This window comes from Athene cunicularia, assembly GCF_003259725.1.
Source record: "Athene cunicularia isolate RWA chromosome 19 unlocalized genomic scaffold, athCun1 chr19_part1, whole genome shotgun sequence".
Taxonomy (NCBI): domain Eukaryota; kingdom Metazoa; phylum Chordata; class Aves; order Strigiformes; family Strigidae; genus Athene; species Athene cunicularia.
In genome coordinates, this window is record NW_020799124.1 from 873,731 (window position 1) to 893,244 (window position 19,514).

General features: G+C 47.9%; 1 protein-coding gene across 6 annotated transcripts in view; it reads right to left on the reverse strand.

The window, feature by feature from the left end:
* Positions 1–19,189, reverse strand: part of SGSM2 (small G protein signaling modulator 2) — a 53,088-nt gene extending 33,899 nt beyond the window's left edge. For all 6 annotated transcript variants that reach the window (XM_026861406.1, XM_026861402.1, XM_026861405.1 and 3 more), the window contains exon 1: positions 19,118–19,189. In XM_026861406.1, coding sequence (XP_026717207.1) covers positions 19,118–19,181 — 64 coding nt within the window. In that variant the 5' untranslated portion in view covers positions 19,182–19,189. The remainder of the gene's footprint in view (positions 1–19,117) is intronic.
* Positions 19,190–19,514: the final 325 nt, after the last annotated feature.

The following is a 19,514-nucleotide window of genomic DNA, read 5'->3' on the forward strand; positions in this document are numbered from 1 at the left end:
CTTCCCCTCACCTAGACCGTGGGAAAGGCATTTTCCTTCTGGTGAAAACAGGGAAGACAGGAGACTTCTAACATCAGCCCACTTGGTCCTCCCTCTCCTCCTTCGCACTAGGAACAGATTAATGACAGTGAACTTAAACGTCACCGCGGGACGCCGCAGCTCACCCCCGGCTGGCGAGCGGCCCGCAGCTTGCGGCTGCTCCAGCTCTTTGTGCATCCACCCCCTCCGCAGTTTCCCTGGGTTTGTCACCTCAAACACAATTACAAACAGCCCGGCCTGTAATGAGCTTCCACCACCGCTTGGAGAGACTCTCTGATTTGAAAGGTTTAACACAACTTCATCGAGTTACGCTGTGGACATCCATGTTCCAGCCTAGAAAATTCTCCAAGCGCCAGGAGCAAGCCCCTAGAGGAGTGACTGGTTCAAGTCTCTGCACCAGTAACAAAGATCTCCAGGGTAAGGAACCCACATACCCAGTGACCGGGTGTCTTGACGTGCAGGACGTACAGCCTGGAGGAGCAGCAGCCATCAGCTACAGGATCTTTTACGGAATTGACTGCAACTCAGACATCACTTGGTTAGGAGCTAGAGAACAAAGTGACAGACCTCAGGAAACCACAGCGTCACCCGTGACCGGTATGAAGCGACTCTGCGATCACAGGTACTGAAGGTTGAAACCATTGTTCGGACACTTGCTGGACTGAAATCCTACGGGCTACTGGAAATGGAACAATGATGATAGGGAAGATAAACCCTTCCCAAAGCACTGGAGATCACGACAAGACAATAAAGCCTGGTAAGCCAGGCTCACCTTCCAACAGAGCCCACTGTCTAGCTGTAGACAGAAAGATTAAAAGGCAAAGGGCCTATGAACTGAGAAGAAAACGGAATACTGCTACAGCCTGAGAGGGAATAGGAGCGCAGCCAGACCTACAACCGACCCACCCGAGAGGTTCACTTTGCAAACCTCACTGTAACGTGCTCCGACGGTCACTGGTGAAAGACCACTGCACTACTTTAGCCTTGCAAGAAAGGCTGTGCATCAGACATCGACCAGCTCGCATTTAAACCGCTGCAGGAAAAAGGAATGAGATAAATAAAAAACAAAACAGAAAACAACCCTTCCCTGTCTATCAGCTTTTAAATCGAGACTGCAGATGCCTCACCCAGTCAACACTGTCCATGGTAAGGTATGAAGGAGAACAGGCCAAGTCCTTCAGAGGGAGGGGAGAAACCCCAACGTCACCTGCGAGGCGTGCGGTCGCCGCGACCCCCGCGGGCGTGCCAGCCCCTACGGACGGGCCCGAGTTCGGCAGCTGAGAGATGCTCTCCTGTGTTTAATGACAGCATGCACTCCTGCGCTCAACTGCAGTCAGAACCGCCACATTAAATTTTTGTTACGAGTAACAAATGGTCCCCCATCTGCTCCCATGCACACCGCGTCTCTCCCAAGACGCGGCAGCTACTTCGGGGAGCAGGCAGCATTCTGCTCTGCTTTCAGCCCAGTACTGGCAGGGGCCGAGCGTCTCCTGAAGACCCCCCCTGTCCTTATTGTACTGAACGGCCCCCACACCCTCTAACACCCGAAAGCCTGCGCCTGAAGACCAATCCTCAGTGCGGGAACCCCCCCGCGTCCCACCAGCCCACAGGCGACGGCAGCCAGGGGGACCCCGGAACGTGTCCCTAGCGAAGGGCATTAGTGAAAACGTCCCCCTCCTCTCCAGCACTGCCACCCTATTCCTCTGCTTTGCAAGACTGAAGAGCGACCGGCTGAATGAATGAAAAAATTAAGAGAAGCATTTATGAGGTATTAATAACTTCACATTTTGTCTCTTATCACACTGGAAAAAAAGAAAACACTACCTGCCTTCCTGCTATCACTCACTACACAAATTAGCCTAATGCATGTGCAGAAAGCACGACCATTTGCTCGTGGAGTGCAGAGAACAGGCCTAGAGAGACAGACTGGAAATGCGCTGTGGGATAACCATGCCACTATTTTGCTCTCATCTGTGAAGGCAGATATGTTTTTAAGCTAAGTAACACTGGATAAAACGTGACAGAAGACAAAATTTCCACGGAAAGCGTTGATTTCCCTATGAGACAGCCAGTGGAATTAAATACTGATGGTTTGGGAATTTGGGATTGTTCATTTTTAACGATATTTATCAAGATAGAACTAACTTGAGTTAGCAAAGCCAAGTCTTCTAATTGTATACCCTGAATTCATCCTCTGTAAAATAGAGAAGTCAACCTCCTCTCTTCTCTTCCTTCTTAGTCCTAAGTTTATACAGACTGCAAATTCTTCAGAATGAATGATATATCCCTTCATTGCACAACCCGTATGAGAACCACTGCAACCGAAACTCCAGTTTGATCTCAAAACCAAACAAAAACCATGGACTATCCTAATAGTCTCTCCTCGAGCTGCCTAATCTGAAACATGTCACGTCAATGCTGTTGGCAAGCACGCCGCAAGCACAGGATCGTGATGCGCTGTGCTGTGACCAGCTTCTTCCAACACTGGAACAACAGGGACAATTCAAATAAACACAGGAAAACCCTACACACGCAGAGCCATCCCCCAGTAAATGAGTAACTCAGGAGACTGGCAAGCCCTGTGGAAAGCAGGACAGCTGGTACAAATGAATAACATCTCATGTACTTGCTGATAATGATGGACTTGTTTTTCTTTTGTTTTGTTGCTGGGTTTTATTTTTTCTTTTATTTTCTTCGCATTTTTTTTTTAATAAATAAGAGCAGTCACAGCATTCACAGCATTCAACTGATGTCTTCAGCATAAATGCGCATGCTGTGCAAATCCACACCCTCTTCTGTTTCCAGGGCAAATAGACAGAGTTGTTGTTTTGTTGGAAAGTGGGCAAAGGCAATAGCGGCCCAGCCATGTTATTTCTGTGTTGCTGCAACCCAAATAAAGCCTCGCGGAGTGGTACAAGGTAGTCACACACTTTTACACCCACTATCTCTCGGGGAAAAAAAAAAAAAAGCATGATTCACCTTTCTTTGTGATCCCCCATTTAATTGCTTATTACCTTCCAGTTTCACTTCAAACGGCACCGACAAACCGCTGTTTGGATGGATAGAGTATCCTGAATTTTAAAAAACTGGTTATTACTTTCTGTATTAGACTAAGGTCCCATTGCATCCAGCACTGAATAAACACGTACCGAGAGACAAACACACAGAGGTAAGACTGATAAAAAGTAGAAGAAAATATGTATAAATTCGTCTCACTTTTTGCAGTGAGAGAACAGTATTCTTGAATACTTAGCAGACATCAGGAACTGGGGCTCAAGGCAACTGCCGGCATTTTATCTGTCAGTAGATTTATCTGGAAGCAGAGAAGAAAGGTTGTTTGACCTTGTCCCGTTGTGAGAGGGACAGTAAGTCCTTGCGTTTCCCCTCTCCATCACATCCCCACGAAACCACCAGCAATAACCGCCCCACAACAGGGCCCTGCTGCACCTGGCCCTGGGCTATACTGGAACTTGTGGCTGCTGTTTGCAGAGAGGGTCCTGCCTGGGCCGACCCAGGAGTCCCAGCCCGGGAGAAGCAAAAGCCAGGCTCACCGAGGAACAGGGCCCACGGCCCCAGCGCCTGCAGACTCCGCTTCTCTCAGGACACGGCAAAGCTCCCGAGCAGCGAGCCTGACGCCGCTGCCCACGCCGGTACACCTCCCAACCACAACCACCCCTCAGAAGACAACCCCCCCTGCTTCCGCAGGTTCTCATTGTGCGGAAAGCCGCAGCGTGGCACTGGGCCCCGAGAGAGGACCAGGACGCGGGGACACATCCCCACCTGACCCCTCTCAGCAATCAGCCTGGGCCGGGAAACCTCCGCTGCAATCAGAGGACACGTGGAGGTGGGGAAGGCAATGCCGGTGGTCTGACACAAGCGGGAGTCCAGCGCTGATGCCATCTCTGCAAGCCCGGCTGCTTCCACTCAAAGGAAGGGGAAGAGGGAGCATCTGTGCCTCCATGGCAGCGGCAGAGCGGGGCGAGCGCTCCTCGGCTGCCCCTGGGGTCCTGCACGGCCGGGGAGGGCGGCACGGGAGGAGCGGAGTGCTGACAGCATGGCGATGCTCTTCGCATCACAGCCCTAGATCCTGTCTAGCAACCATCACCACAACTCCCGACCCAGCTACCGGTTTTGCTCTGTCTTTCAATTAGAAATAAAGAAAAAAAGAAAAGCAGCTCTCCGGACGCCTGAAGCAATGCAGCAATAATTGGTTCCAAATCTTAAATGAAGCAACCTGCCTTTAAAAATAACTGCAAAGAAGTGCATTGCTGTTGCTTAGGAAACAGGCTCTCTTCCCACCTTCACTGTTGTTTTTTTTTTTTCTTTCTTTAAAACAATAAAATATTAATGAAACAAATTTAGTGAAAAGCACAGCAGGCACAGCTTTCATTATTAATAAATGTTGCAGCTGCCACAGAGGGCAATTTCCACAGTGACTGTCCCTAAAGCCCCAATATTTAATTACTCCGTTGTGAAATTTCTCATCCCAAGGACTTGGCATAGCGTCAGTCCCAGCTGACGGTCGTACACGGGCAGTGCTTATTTGCAAGGGGAGAGGCTGGAATTAGCTGCTGGATTGCCTCAAAAGGATTGTTCCACGGGACGCGAGATTAATGCCCCACGTCCCGTTCTAGGTGTAAGGCGGCCGCAGATCTGGGCTCAGGTTGCAGTCCCAGCCCCTGTCACCAAGTCACTCCACCGTCCCCCGTTCCCCCGCCGGCGGAGGGTGCCGGCACCGCTGTCTCCAGCTTTCCTCTCCGGACTCCTTCACACAAGGGAATGACTCCAGACCAGCTAACTGACCCTACACTCGCGTCTGTCCTGGTCTGAGTTAGCTGTTAAACCCACAGGGGCTTTTACCCAGGCAACTGTGACATGCTGGGGAGGAGCAGTACCTCTTGCACCACCGAGGCCCTCCTGCGCCAACCCCGCGGAGGGTGCAGCCGTGCCCCGCAGCGCAGGGCCGCAGCCACAACCCTCCCTCCCCGCAGCCGGCGGCACGGGCCTCTCACCGCACAGCAGGTCCAGGAGGGACCAGGAGGGCTTTGCCTTTCATCCGTGTCCACAGGCAGACAGGGATCTCCTATCTCATGGCACCCTGTCAGCATCACCCCCGGCCACATTCTCCTGCACACACACACAGAGCCACGCTTCGTGGAAAAGGAAACGTTAACACATCCTGAGCAAACGTGCAGAAGAATCACCTCAAGCTATTTTAAAAGACAGGAGAGGACCCTGCCAGTGGTGCTCAAACGGCTTCACAGAGAGAAGGCACAAGGTATCTGAGGATGTCCCCTTAGCTCCGCTCACCTTTTCTCTTTTTGCTTCTCTTGTTTTAAAAACCAACCCCCAAAATCAGATTCCTACTTTCCAAACACTGGATTGAAACAGTAAAAGCACACCTTTTACCGTGAAGTAAAGCAGCATTTACAAACTCTTCTTTCTGAAACATCTCCGCAGGAAAGCCTCCCCCCGGCCTCTGCCGAGCCGTTAGGCTGCTTCCACCTCCCGCACTGGGGCGATCCGCACAGGGGTTGGCACTGTCGGCACTGTTCTTGGCCAGCTCGCCGATTTAAATCAATTCTCCACGGCAGGCTCTCGGCATTCATCTTGTGGGAACAGGTGAAAACAGACCGAACTAACTCATTTACCCTGAGTATAATATCCCCCCCCCCATCGTTCTGCCGGACGGTGTCAGAAAGAAGGAATTTTAACAGAACGCACAAAGGGTACAGTGCACACAAACACTCCCCTTCCCCGTTTCCATAGTGCCTGGGCATACGCTTTCAGCCCGCTGGAATCAATACAAATTGTGTATTACAACCCCACTCGGGGACACAAGCACGAGACCCAGCCAGTGTGCAATGGAGACAACGTCAGGAATACGTGGTAGAGCTGGGGCGTGGGAAAAAATAATCTTGCCAGGTAACTGTTCTGGGGAAAGAGAGCTGGAGGGTTAGGTAGAGCAGGTTTCTGAGGAACCACTTTACTTTTGAGAAACCAGAAATAGGTAATGCCCCCGGAGTTGCAGAACGCAGATCTCAGACTGCTGCCCAGAAAGGTAACACACAACGCATTCTAAGGGTTAGAAACCTTTGGGCCAGGAAAATGAAGTTATTCACCTAATTTAAAAAAAAAAAGAAACATTTTTCCCCTCTTTGGAATCTGACACTCTAAAAAGCCATAAAAAGAGATGAAGGTTTAGCTGTTTCTGGAGGAACTGGTAACATCAGGCAGACATCAACAGGTAGTTCTGAGTACAAACAGGCAGTCTGTACACACATACACACGCTTTTATTTCCATTATGCATGCACAGGGGTCAATAACTACTGTAAGCTTCCTGATCCCAGCACAGGGAGATCCTGAGCCTGCCGCCTGCCACTACACTCACAACGGTAAGTACGTACAAAAACTGACTGCAGAAAGGTGCAGCTATTCCTGATGTACAGATGGGAAGAGCAGCACTGCACTTGGAGCAGATCAGCACAGCTCAGGCAATTCCCTCGTATGGTTCAGCTGACAGCTTACCTAATTCCTTACCTCCAGCCAGTTCTGAGGAGCATCCCCTGCAGTTTGCACCACTGAATCGAATGAAGTGCATGTATGTTATTGATTTACACTCCAAACCATCATGGTCCCCAACAAGCTTTGGAAAACATCACTTTTTTTACGACTTCAACAAGGCTACTTCTTGCAGGGTCAAGTGAACAAGTTCAGTCTTCTCCTTTTTTGCCTTTATGAAAATCTTGACATGACTTAATGGAGTGTGAAATAAGAGAGCTCTGGGGATGGGGCTGGAAGGGTAGTAAGCAGAGAAAAGAAGGCCTGTGGAAGGATTATTTATGGGGTTTATTTAGCAGATGAGATTTTCCTTAGACAGGGAGAAATACTGCAGCTAAATACTTTGTTTTCATGGAAACTGTGCACAGGGAATTGAATTCATGAGGCTGAAGAAAATAAGAACAAGTGAAAAGAGGAGGATGATAAAGAAGCAATCAGATGCTCATGATCTCCAGCTGCTGCTGCTTTACCTAGCTAATCACAGCCCTGCCCAGTTTGAAACCAATTTTATTGCCAGGTGATAGCATGCTATGTCATTAAGAAATGCATAATGAGTCCATGAGATACCCAGCTGTACCCACATCCTAGCTAAACAGCAAATGAGTGCAGCGGAGATACCTAAACCTGCTCCTTTATCCAAAGGCACTGCTTTGTGTGTTTTATGGAAGAGGGGAAAGCTGAACAGCAAGCGTGCGTTTACGCCTCGATCCCCGTCGGACGTTCTGCCTTCCAACGCCGAGGATGGCAGACTCTCCAGACACAGCTGCCCTGCAAATCAGGGGCTTCAGGTGACAAAGGCAAGCACGCTCATGGGACAGCAGGCAGGGACACGAGGCACGGAGCTGTGCCACCGCCAAGCTCCCACCCGCCTCACCTGACCGTCAGTACATCACTGATCAAACCCAAGCAGGCAACAGCCTCAGCAACCGAGACGGAGGGTTCCCTCGCCGATCGGAACAAAAAGCACGAAACCAAGGGGCTTCATTTGGAACTGGCATCTTCCTCAGACCTCTGGTGCCGTGGTTTGAACGTGACAGCATGGGGTATGGATGACATAAAGATCCCTGCAATCACGTCTTCATTTTCAGGGTTAAGCACATAAATCCCCACAATGAAAGAGTTCCTGCATCACCGAGAGGAGGAAGTACCCTTAGCACAAAACCCTTCACAGGAGAGTAGGAAGCAAGAGTATAGGAAGCCCACTTAAATCTTTTCTTGACAACCACCACCTCGAGCTAATGCCTCGGGAGTTAAGCACAACTCATGCTTTGTAACTGGGCAGCCCTGAACAGCTGCATGCATCAGCGTTACCTGTGCTGATGCTGATGTACGACTTCAGCACGTTCTTTTAGCATGCACCCATTTTTCATTCCACCACAAGGCTGTGGACATCTGAAGCTCGCAGCCTCACTGTACGTCTGATATATTTATTACACATTCTTATTTACAGCAGCCCTGCCACGGTTACCTCAGCACAACATCAGCGCTGCTAAGAGACTGGTATCTCAGGGAGTGAAAAGGCACTGGGTTTCTGCCGTAGCTCTTACTCTGACTGCTCAGCTGAGAAGTCAGGATGCCCAATGTTAGATCATCTGGGAGGGCAAACTGTTTTCATGTTTAATTTCATTCTCATTTCAGGCTGAAAAATAAAGACGTTTAAAGTATCTTTTACCTTTATTAGTGTTTGTTAAAGCACTAATGTAGCAAATCACTTGGAATCCATGCAGAGGTAAATGCCAAGGTGATAGGTGCCAGAAGAACGCCGAGTATTTTTAATTCACAACAGCACAAAGAGACGATCAGGGCTGCGCAGGACTAGGTCCCGTGCAACTGTCTAGAGGGGAGACAGTCTCTGCCTTGAAGAGTCCATCAGTAAAACTGCACTTGATGACTACCAGAAAAAAACCCTTTCCATTTCATTCTTGCAGGTTTCATGTAAAAGGAGATTCAGTGTTTAAGAAATGTCGAAAACACACTTCAAAGTAATTATTTAATTTGAAAACTCCACTTATAGTTAACTGGATGGTTTGAACCCGTATCAGGAAAAAAGCACCTTTCCCCTGGAAGCAAGGTAAAACCAGCAGTTCCTGGGAACTGAACATCCAAGGCTGTGTGGCTTAATGGTTAAGTTCACCTGAACTCAAGCTACTTATGTTTTGCTCTGCCACACAGATGGGACACGGAATCATATTTTCAATAAATCCCTGAGAAAATAATTATCTAAATGCACAGTCCTCAGTTCTAAAGATAGCTCTGGCTGAGAAACATCAGGGCTAGAACTTGGTGGCTGCTCCTCTTCAAAATCTTGACCATTAAGCTTCAAAGATCTCAATAACCTTCAGGAAATGGAAGTGTTTCCATTAAACACTATTAAAAGTAAATAAAAATTACTGAGGTTTCTCTAAATAATTGAATATGATAAAATTCAGTGGCCCAGGAATGAAGTAAAACGTTTTAGCAGAGTGCTCCAAAAAGCACGAGAGATTATATTTCACTTCTCAAACTAAAAATACGTGCAGTTCAAAAACTGATATCACAGCTAATATCCACTCTTTTTTTTTTTTTTTCTCTCCTCCATATCATGCCACTCATTACTTTGAAGTAGTCATCTTTGGAGCACAATGAAAAACCTTTTAGATTTGTGTGAAAAATTGTCTACCACCAATTACGATCATCTCTTTGTGCTAAAATGTTTACGGAGTGAGACAGAATCTCTCTAAACTATTTTTTTGAGCATTATTTCATTACTGAAGGTGTTCCATTTGCTCTCCAAATAGGGGTAGTAATAGAGGGAGGCTCGTATTTTATTTATGAGACACCTGCATTTCCATAGCAGATTAACTAATTTTTAAAAAATATCAATGCCAAGGATAGAAAGCCAAAAGAATTAAAATAATAAATGGCCTGATCAGACAATGGTTATTTACATCTATTTCTACATAAGTTACATTTCTGTGAGCTAAGGAAAAAAGAAAGAGAAGAAACCAAATTCTTAATTTTTGGTTAAACCTAGCAGCATTGTGTTATTTAGGAGCCTCGAGGGAATCACCTAAAAACCCCAAAGCATAAGGCATCTCTTCCAAATGGAGCTCATTTTCAGAGGAACAGGAAAGCTGTAACTCCAGCTGAGTCTGATGGGAAGAGCTTGTTGCCTGGACGCTAGGACACTCCAAAACCGAGGGCCAGACTAGTTCCAAATCAGTCTCCTGTTTCCTTCATCTGTCAACATTTTGTTGTCATCCTTTAAATAGGAGACAGAGAAAGGGCTTCTATCAGGAACTCATTTCTCACCTTAAAAACAAAGAAGAGTTTCCCGCACTGCTGCATTCCACAATTTTACTGCAAGCCTGTGGATATTTGACGTTCTTCTGAAAGCTTTACCATCTTCAAGCATGACACTGGATAAGAATCTCTGGCTAAGAAATGTATTTAAGAAATACATTTCTATTCCTCAGTTGATTTTATTTTCCTGTCATGAACTTTAATCCGGTCTTGTAATTTAGGGCCATGAAGGAAAAGATTTCTGACTCATGATTTTTCATTGCTTGGGGCTGGCAATCGTGACGTTTGGTGACTCTGATAATTGCTTGGACTTCAGGTCCTGAACAAGAGAAAACAGAACACAAGCTCCAGCATCATGCAGTCATTGGCTCCTAATTAGATCTTCTCTTTCAAACACAATTAACTTTGTGCAAAATGGGATAACAAGTCATCATAAGGCCAATGAAGAAAACAGCCCCACAACTAACCACATTCTTGTGGTTAACCCTTCTGTATGTTAGCAGCTCAGACCCCTAACCAGCACTACAACTCAGACATGCTACCCATCCCTGAAACACCCCACGACTGGTCCTGAGGAGTCACCAGCCATCCTCGTGTTCAAAGGTTTCCTGGTTTTCCACTGCCAGCTGACAGAGACGTACCCACGATTTCAGCTGAAGCTGTTTGATACAAACATTTACAGACCCTGAAACTTAAGATCTTAACTGATCTCAGGCCAAGCATGCAGCTCCAGAAAAATCCAGCCACACAATTGCTTTCCCTACTGCCCACTCCCAAACGCATGGAGTACTCACCCGCTTTAGGAAGCCGTGAGGACACCTAATTAAAGCTGGGAAGTAACCGTGAAATTGTTTGATAAAGCCCAGTCTTAGTAAGTGTTTTGCAGATTAACTGCAATCACGTTATATACTGAACTAGTTCTAAAATGTTAACAGGACCCAAGAACTATTCTGTTTCTCAAGACCTGCCAGTCCTTCCCTGCGAAAAGACACTGACTGATACAGAGCTCTTCCAGTTCACACTTCCCTCTACTTATTTTCCAAGAGGAAGCATCTTACCCTGGGGATTACTCAAGTCTGGTGCCCCAGGGCTGCGTGGAAGGAAACTGCAATGGATGGGTACAGGACCTCCACATTAGGTCTCCTCTCCAGTGTGGAATTAAAGCCTAAAGCACAGCTGCTTCAAAAGCACTCGTGTGCGAGAGTTTTCCTCCACGTTGCTTCCAAGAACAGTAAATGCCTGTGCAGTCCTGATGTGCACAGACACTTCAGGAGCTCGCAAGCAAGCGCACACCCCCCAGAAAGACAAACGGGGCATAAACCGGTCAAAGATACCTATTGCACCAGGTCAGCAACAATTTGAAGGAGATTTAAACACCTCACGCTCTCTAAAAAAAGTCTCCGAAATAAAAGTGACGGGACTTCCAGTCTCACACCCTCAAAACCAGCACACGGGCCAGTACCGCCGGCATCGAGTCCACAGAGGACATCAGTGCCCGGACGGGGAACTGTCGGGCTGCCTGTAACGGGCTGCCCATAGGCTGAACCAGACAAAGCACCGTGGTCATACTGCTCCGCCTGACGAGGAACACAAATACCAGCCAAGGAGTATTCCACAGACGCAGGGATGTTCATCCTCCGCCTGGAGTCCAGCTCTGATGGAACACAACCCAAGACCATGTTCTGGTCTCGCTGCGCTGAAGGAAACGCGGGGAAGCTGAAGGAGCTACTTCACAACTTTGAGGAGTGTATGAGAGAAACTGTACTGAGTAGCAGTATGGTAATATCTACCTCCCACCTGGCACATCGTGCCTCTAGACCTGGAAGTCACCCACAGAGGGAAGGACGAGCCCTGCAGACAGCCTCAGCAGCCACCTCCTCGTCGCCCTCCTCCCCGGCCAGGCCCCGCCGCTGTCACAGGTTTCCCAGCAGCTGCTGCCGGAGGAGACTGGTGGGGTAGCTGGGCAAATCAGCCCCCGGTTCGTGCTCAGGCAAGTGCCTGTTCACTTTGGGAGGGCAGATGTCAGCTGAAAGGGCTTAGGCCATCGCGCCAGTGTATTATTCACCCCGCGGAAGAGCACCGCTTCAAGGACTGCTCACTAACGTGGACTCATTATTCCACGAGCTTCCCCAGTGCGGTGATCACATCCTTCTTTTGTTTAAAGGGCTGCAGGCATGACTAAACGCAGTCACTGATAACGTATAAACACCTTCATTTAAAATTCAGATCCACTTCTGCGGTCAGGCCGTATTACCTTTCCCAATGCATTACTGGACAGATCATGACATGGATTTTGTTCTTCTTTTTTTAGATCTGTGATATTTAAACACAGCATTACCCAGAAAAAAACCAGTCATTTTCATCAGTTAATAAGAGAAGAAAAGCAGTATGCATAATGGAAATAGCGAAACCTGAGGTTAATGCAGCTCAGTGAAGGGGACGGGCTTGTCTCCTAGGCTGAGCAAGCCAAGCTCTCCAGTCTCCTCTCACAGGCGAGGCTCTCTGCTCCTCTTCTCTGCACATCCAGTCTGGAATGGACCAGACATGGAACTGCAGGTTCTGCAGTGAGAGTTCTTAATAAATCTATCAAGATAAGACAGTAACTTAACATTCAGAAGTAGCAAGTGTTCTGCTTGGGTTTAAAAATGTTTCTGGTCTCTAAGTCTGGTCTAGGCAAAACTTGGCTTTAGAACAGATTTTGAAGGCAAAAATAACTAAATGACACTGAGGTAAGGAAAAATAAATACTCCCAAATGCCTCTGAAGTGAAGGACAATATCCAAGACTGGAGGTAAATCAAAGTATATTAATAACTGGAAATGGGAAGAAACAGCACAGGTCAAGTATCCAAAGGATAGCAAAGAAAAGATACCCAAAGTATCAAGAAAACAAAAAGAAGATGGGAGTTTCGTGGTTTTCTTTGATAGAACAGCTTCAATGCCTTACAGAGTTTGAGTTCCGCTGCTTTGCCTTTCTAGCTTACAAGTGGTTTGCTCACACTCAGTATCAGCGGGAACGCGTGACGCACTTCAGAGAGGTGCTTGGATCTACGGGTCTTCCCTTCCTTGACAGCAGATCAGCAGTGTGATAAAACCAGAGAGAGCTGCCCGAGACATCAAACCCAAACCTACGCCTACTCCTGGCTGAGTCGAGTTCCAGTTCAGCCGCGGGAGCAGGCTCGCGCTGCCACTGGCAGGCAGCCCGTTCGCAGGAGCGGGCACCCCAGAGCCGAGGCAGGCGGTGCAGCTGTGAGGCTCCCCGAGAAATAAAAGCCGAGGGATGACAGAGAAGGGGCCGGGGGATGACAGAGAAGGAGTTGCACGAAGAGAAGACACTTGGCTGCCTCAATAAAAAAAATATATATATAACTATTTTATACCTAATGCCCGTAACGCTCTAAGGAGGAACAGCCCCAGAGGGATGAGGAGCCTCCTGCTGAGGCCATCCCGGGGCTCACACCATCACCCGGGCACTGAGGAGCTCTACCCGGGGCCAAGCTGCGAGGGACGGCAGCTACCGGCCCTCCTCCCGCGTGAGCGGCTCCCAAGGAAAATCCAGCAATAAACCCACCCGCTCCCCAGCACAGCTCCCCCCCGGGAGCTCCCGTAACCCCCGACTCCCCCTTCCAACCTCATCCCAAGGAACACGTGCAACGCAAACCTGCAGTCCTCAAGGAAGGTTTAAAGCAGCCTCAAGCACAACCTTAAATACCGTCGTACAGTTCAAAACCAGAACGGGCCTTTGCATTTCAACCACAAAGGGATTCTGTGCATTTTAATTAATAGGTTTATTTACTGGTAACAGATCTATTATTCAGGCTTTTCGTGCAGTTCATCCCTTCCTTAATTTGAATAAAAATCTCACTATAAAAGCCAAATTCTGCATGTTTGACAGTGCCCAAGTTACCATCCTTACTGACGTCCACTGCCAACCTTCCCCCAAATGCAGTAACGACACTCACTTTGACGAGCAGGCACGCTGGATTTACATCTAAACAATACACATTTTGACCCTGGCACATCCCAGCTCTCAATGATCCACCTGAAGTCCACAGCTATCGTTTCACCGCCTGAGAATTCAGGATTATTTCATTTAATGTACTCAAAATATTTATTCAGAGACAACAAACTACTGAAACTCACTTCAAACTTCAAATATAAAAATGCCTTTAAATTAGAAACCAGGCCAAGCGCAGTCAACCCCTATGAACAATAATTTAATTACAAGTCAACTCAAAGTTCACGTTGCCTTTAAAACAAGCATGCAGTGAATGTTGAACATTTTGTACAACCCCAGTTTTTGCCTGCATCCTTGCCACACTTATGTAATAGTTACACCAACCAGGACAATATGCTGTTAAACTCACTGAGGGAGATACTGTCTGGACAAAGTTTGTTTTGAGAGTAGTTATCAATTTATCTTTAAGACCAGACATTAATAACATATTCTACATTTATTTGCTATTAGTACAGGAGTTCTGGCAACATAACCCATTCACCAAGCACCAAGTATGCACCGTGTACATGTTTGCTTTGAGTGTCCTCTCCAGGAGAAGCTCCCTACACGTCCCTTTTCTCCTTCCCCTCCCAGGAATAACGCACGCAGAGCACACAGCCTGAGCAGCCAGGGCAGTCACTGCAGCTCTGCACACAGACTAAACGAGCAAAACACAAAGTGCGTTAAACAAGTGTCCCGGTGACCTACGCTGCTGCAATGCACGGAGTCCGGCCACCCCTTCCACCGTGGCTGCAACACCTGGGAAGGAGAGGGATAAATCTGCCGAAGCCTTTCCCGAGGTTTCTCTTTCCGGACCCTACAAACGGGGCGAGGGCAGTGGCTCCGTAAAGTGGCTGAGCAGCTCGGGCAACAGCGGCCATCACACGCCCCAAGGGCACCCGCTGGAAACGAGAGAGCTCTCTGGAAAACACCAACATGCTGGTTTCAGAGATGAGACTGGAAGTGCCTGAAGGGTTTTTTGGTCAAGATAAAGAGTGTTATCAAGCACAGTTCAAACTGGCTTTGTACATCTGGAGTAAAGATATCCTAATCTGGTACCTTTCTAGCTTCTGGGAAACCCGACGTACAATTAGTGGTTTTTTTAGATCAAAAGTGGAAAAGAGAGGAAATAATACAAAGTGAGTTAATGAAAGATTGCCACTGGACACATGAAAGAGACCACTTGGAGAGAACCAGTCCTATGAGACTCATGACGTGAGCTACACGTCCTTGAAGACATAAAGAACAACATTCGGGTAATCTTCCCTCGGATCCATTTGTGAATGAGGCAAGTTCCATTACACCTGCTGTACGAGCTGATTTAAACAGGCTTTTAAGGTTTTGCTTATAGCAGCACGTTACTATCAGATCTAAAGATGGGCAACCACACAGCAAAAGGCTTAGCAAAGCTGCAGGTGGATTTTGGGCCAAGGCAGTAATCGTAATGCACCGGCCGGGAACCCTGCTTGCTGAGCACGGGTGAAATGCGCTTCGGATAACTGCGGAGCCAGGGGAAAAGCTTCCTTCTTCCTCCCCCTTTCCCTCCGAGGCACAAAGGCTGGAAAGGGCTGGTACCCCGGGCAAGAACATGACCAGCCATGAAACCTTGGGGGAAGCTGGCGAAGGGAAGGATGCGGGAGCAGAGCCACACCGAGCACGGTCCCTACGTCAGGCGATGGCAGCTACCGTTACCATGGAAACGGCACCAGATAACCCAGGCTGAAAACATCCACAGCCCGTTTCTAACAGAAACGCCTGGCCACTAAAGATGCTACGGATATCCACAGAGCTTGCGTCATTTCATTATACTCACGTTGACAACACAATACCAGTGAAATTCACTCCACAGCAACCTGTAGCCCAAAGGAATTTCTCTCCCTAGCCGGCACACGTCAGCCACACCGCACGGTCTGAACGGAGCCGCTGTGGCTCGGGCCCACAGAGATCTTCTAGAAATCAGGCAGGGTGCAAGAGTAACTGGAATGTAACCGGGTTATAAACTGAGTTGAGAACAAATACAAAAATATCCGCACTCGCTGCTTCCCCACGAGGCTGCAAATGTCAGACTGTCTTCCTCCTCTTGGATCGCACTGGTATGAAAGCAGTTGTGGTGGGTACACCGGGTCTGTCCCATGGATGAGCAGAACTGACCCACACAGAGACACGATTCCTCCAGGGCCCAGCAAGGGTGGCAGGGAGCTGCCCTGGGGCCAGAGAACAGCATTTCCTGATGGAGCTTGCAAAGGTGAGCTCACTGCTCCATCCTCCTTGCTCAAGGTGCTACGCAGGGGTGTGAGACTGTCTCCCCTCTCATCACACACATTGCCTGTGGTCTCAGGGTGGCCTCAGGGCAGGAAAGGGACCCTCCCACCCACTGGGTGCCGACTCCATAGAGTCAGCTCCCACATAAGCTCCTCCAGCAAATGAACCCTACGCGGCACGAGCTGCTCTCCTGCCCAACTGCACCCTACAGATTGAATCCAGGACCATGCGGACACCGTTTCAAGGGCTCATCGGGCTGTGAGGAAACCCGTTCAGGCTCAACACCCTGCAGTAACTTTATATGAAAAGCTTCCTTCTGCTGAAGAGATGATGCACTTAAGCTCTGTTCAGAGGTGCTGCAGCCCAGCACGAGTCTGAACAGCGAACGTGGAGCCTGCCACCTCAATCCTGGAGTTTCCTGCCTTCACAAACCCCACGTACTGTAACTGGGAGGCACCTAAGGGTGTGGGAAAAGGGGCACACGCTATTTAATTGGTGCCTTCAGCCATTTAAGGCCTAGGAGAGCTAGGGAACGTTCAGCTGCTGACGTAGACAGGCCCTGAAAATCAACTACCATATATCTAAGAGACTCTTGCAAAACTCAACCTTGCAGGAGAGTAAAATGATTCACAAGAATTCCCTATTTATAACAAAGATTCGCTGAAAGTGACTCATGTACTGAGCCAATCTAATTTTAAATAGAAGGGAAAAACCTCTTGAAGAGGCACATGAAGCTGTAGTGGGGGAGGGAAGAGAACTGCACACACAGGAGAGCCCCAGCCAGGAGCTGTTAGCCAAATCTACTGGAAACAGTTTCTCCATTCAATTAGCTGAAGTGAGAGCAGAACACTCAGCTTCACCTACTTCTGGTTCAGAGTTAATTAAGTCCTGCATTCAAAGCAGCTGCAGGTTGGAATACTTCCTCGGGATAGGTGGGATCGCGGGGCAGTAATAAGGCAGCTCATGGAGAGTTATTAGTTCTTCAGACCCTAGAGATTCAGAACACAAAACCAACCGGAATCACAGCAGGAGGGAGGGAGAAATATTAAGAAGATTTTACAGTATCGCTAATTTTGTCCAAGCAGATTCTAACAGAAATAGCTGCCGCCCCACTACCCCTTACATCAACACTGCAGCACATCGTACAGAATGTAATTTCAAAGACAGAGAACAGACACACAACACCGGGAGCTCTCTAGATCAAGCAGGCAGCCTGCAGCAAGGGCACTGGCTCAGGGCTCCTTCACCTGCTCCTACCTCGGGACCGTTCTCCTCAGTTACTTTTTCTCCTCTGTATAGTCCAAATATACAGCAGACATAACCACAAGCTAAATGGAGGAAATGGCTACAGTCTATATTAACAGCAATAAAGCATTAGCCAGAAAACGTGGCCAAATCTTGCATTCCTGCACTGAATATAGAGGGATGAGTAAATTCTCCAAAGCTGTAAGATAACCTGGAAACAGCAAGCAGGCTAGTAAAAGGTTTGCCTTGCGTACATAATAACCACACACAGCAGAGTGGGTTGGAATTTCAATGTGGTGACAGGGAGAGGTTACTGATCTCTGACTCCGGGTTTCAGCAACGTGTGTTACTCCTTCGTCTAAACAGTCCACTTATCTCCAAAGCCAAATCTAACTTCCACTCTTCTTAACCTCTCCGCTGTCATCAACACATAACTGGGTTGGCTTGACTGCGAAGGCTCCAGCCTGTGAAATCCAGAAGTGTTTAGGTGATGGCTGTTCTCCAGTCATCCTCAGCATCACTCCCAGTTAAGTCTTCAGTTTGAAGCACAAAGAGAAAGCAGCCAAGAATTCACAGGCCAACATACATATTTACAACTGTACGTAGCTTTAATTCTCAGCAGTATCTTGCTGTGATGTTTCTACACACACCAAAGTCTGATGAATAGTGTTAAATTTTTAAATGCCCTAGTAAATTATGGGCTAGATTTCAGAACTGTTGAGCCAGCATTCAACAGTTCCCTTTCCTGACCGAAGCAGCTACGTCTCCAGAGGAGTACTGGGGGTCCACTTTTGGGAGCTGACCTCTGCTGAGAACCCAGCACTGGACCATCCACCCACCCACACCGGGTCTGCTTCACTCCATCATCACCACACACACACCAGTCTCAGTCTGCAGGGACCAGGCAAGTCACCACCAAATTTTAGAATTTAGTCCGACTGATCAATTCACGGAGTTCCGAAACACCCGCTGCCCCTGGTATATATGATGTTAGCTCCAAAGAAATGTTATTTTCTTGCTGATTCTTGGTAATGTGACTTCCAAAATACAGTCAGTGAGGAAGTGTCACCAACATAATGGTTCGCCGATTACACTGAAAAATATACAAGAACGTCCACAATGTCAAAGCCTAGAGCTCAACCTCTCAAATGCACCGTTTCTGCAACCCGGCATCCAGTGCTCAGTGGGGAGCGGAGGGGTGTCGTGAAGATCTAAAACATGCCAATTAGCTGGTGGCATGATGCTGGGTAGAAAAGTCACTGAGACTTTCATTGTTTCTCTTCTTTTTATTAAAAAAAAGGCAACAGCTCTTTCAATGACTTTCGGGGCTGGATTCTGCCTATACTCAAACTCAAACCTTATTCTTCAAATACGGCGAGACAACTTACAGAACAAAGTACTTTCAGCTAGAAGGTAGCTGCCTGATGTTAACCCACGACTTTGGCAATTTGACTCTTCTGGCAGTTACTCTCCAGGTTTACCTCCAAATACATTTTATTTAACCTACTAGTGCTTCCTAGTAAACCACTTTGTTGTTCTGGCTTGGTACTTGTGTTTTGCTAAGAGTTACTTTTTTACTTGTAAGGTAGCAATGCAAAGAAAGGGTGACATGGGCCTGAGCTCCATGATTTGGAATATTTAAATCCCTGCATTTACCTCTGACAGCAGAGAAAATATGTTTCTACAGGAAAAGTAAGATCATGTAGCGCTAGCTCTTTTGTGTGCCATTTACCACATAAGGCGATGATGTGGCTGCTGTCCTCATGTACAAACTTCCGGGTGACAGCTTCTTCCATGATCTGCTTTACCTAAAAATAAACAGAAAGAAGGGATTGTAAGATCCCAGCACAAACCACCACAGCACCTGAGAGTTTCAGTTCAACCTCTGCTTACCCTTTCCCCATTGCCGACGGACTAACATCTCACCTGAGCTGCATTTCGCAGGGAAGAAGCATTTGAGGAGGGAAAGGAAGGACAAACCTGAGCAGCTTCTCATGGGGTGAGGGAGCCCCCGGTAGAACAGGGACAGGTCTGTTTGGGGTAGGCCCCTACGAAAGGCTGAATTATTTCAGCGTGCCCACAGTGTCCTCTGCAGACCTTCCTCAGCAGGAGTTCCGCAGGGCTGTGCA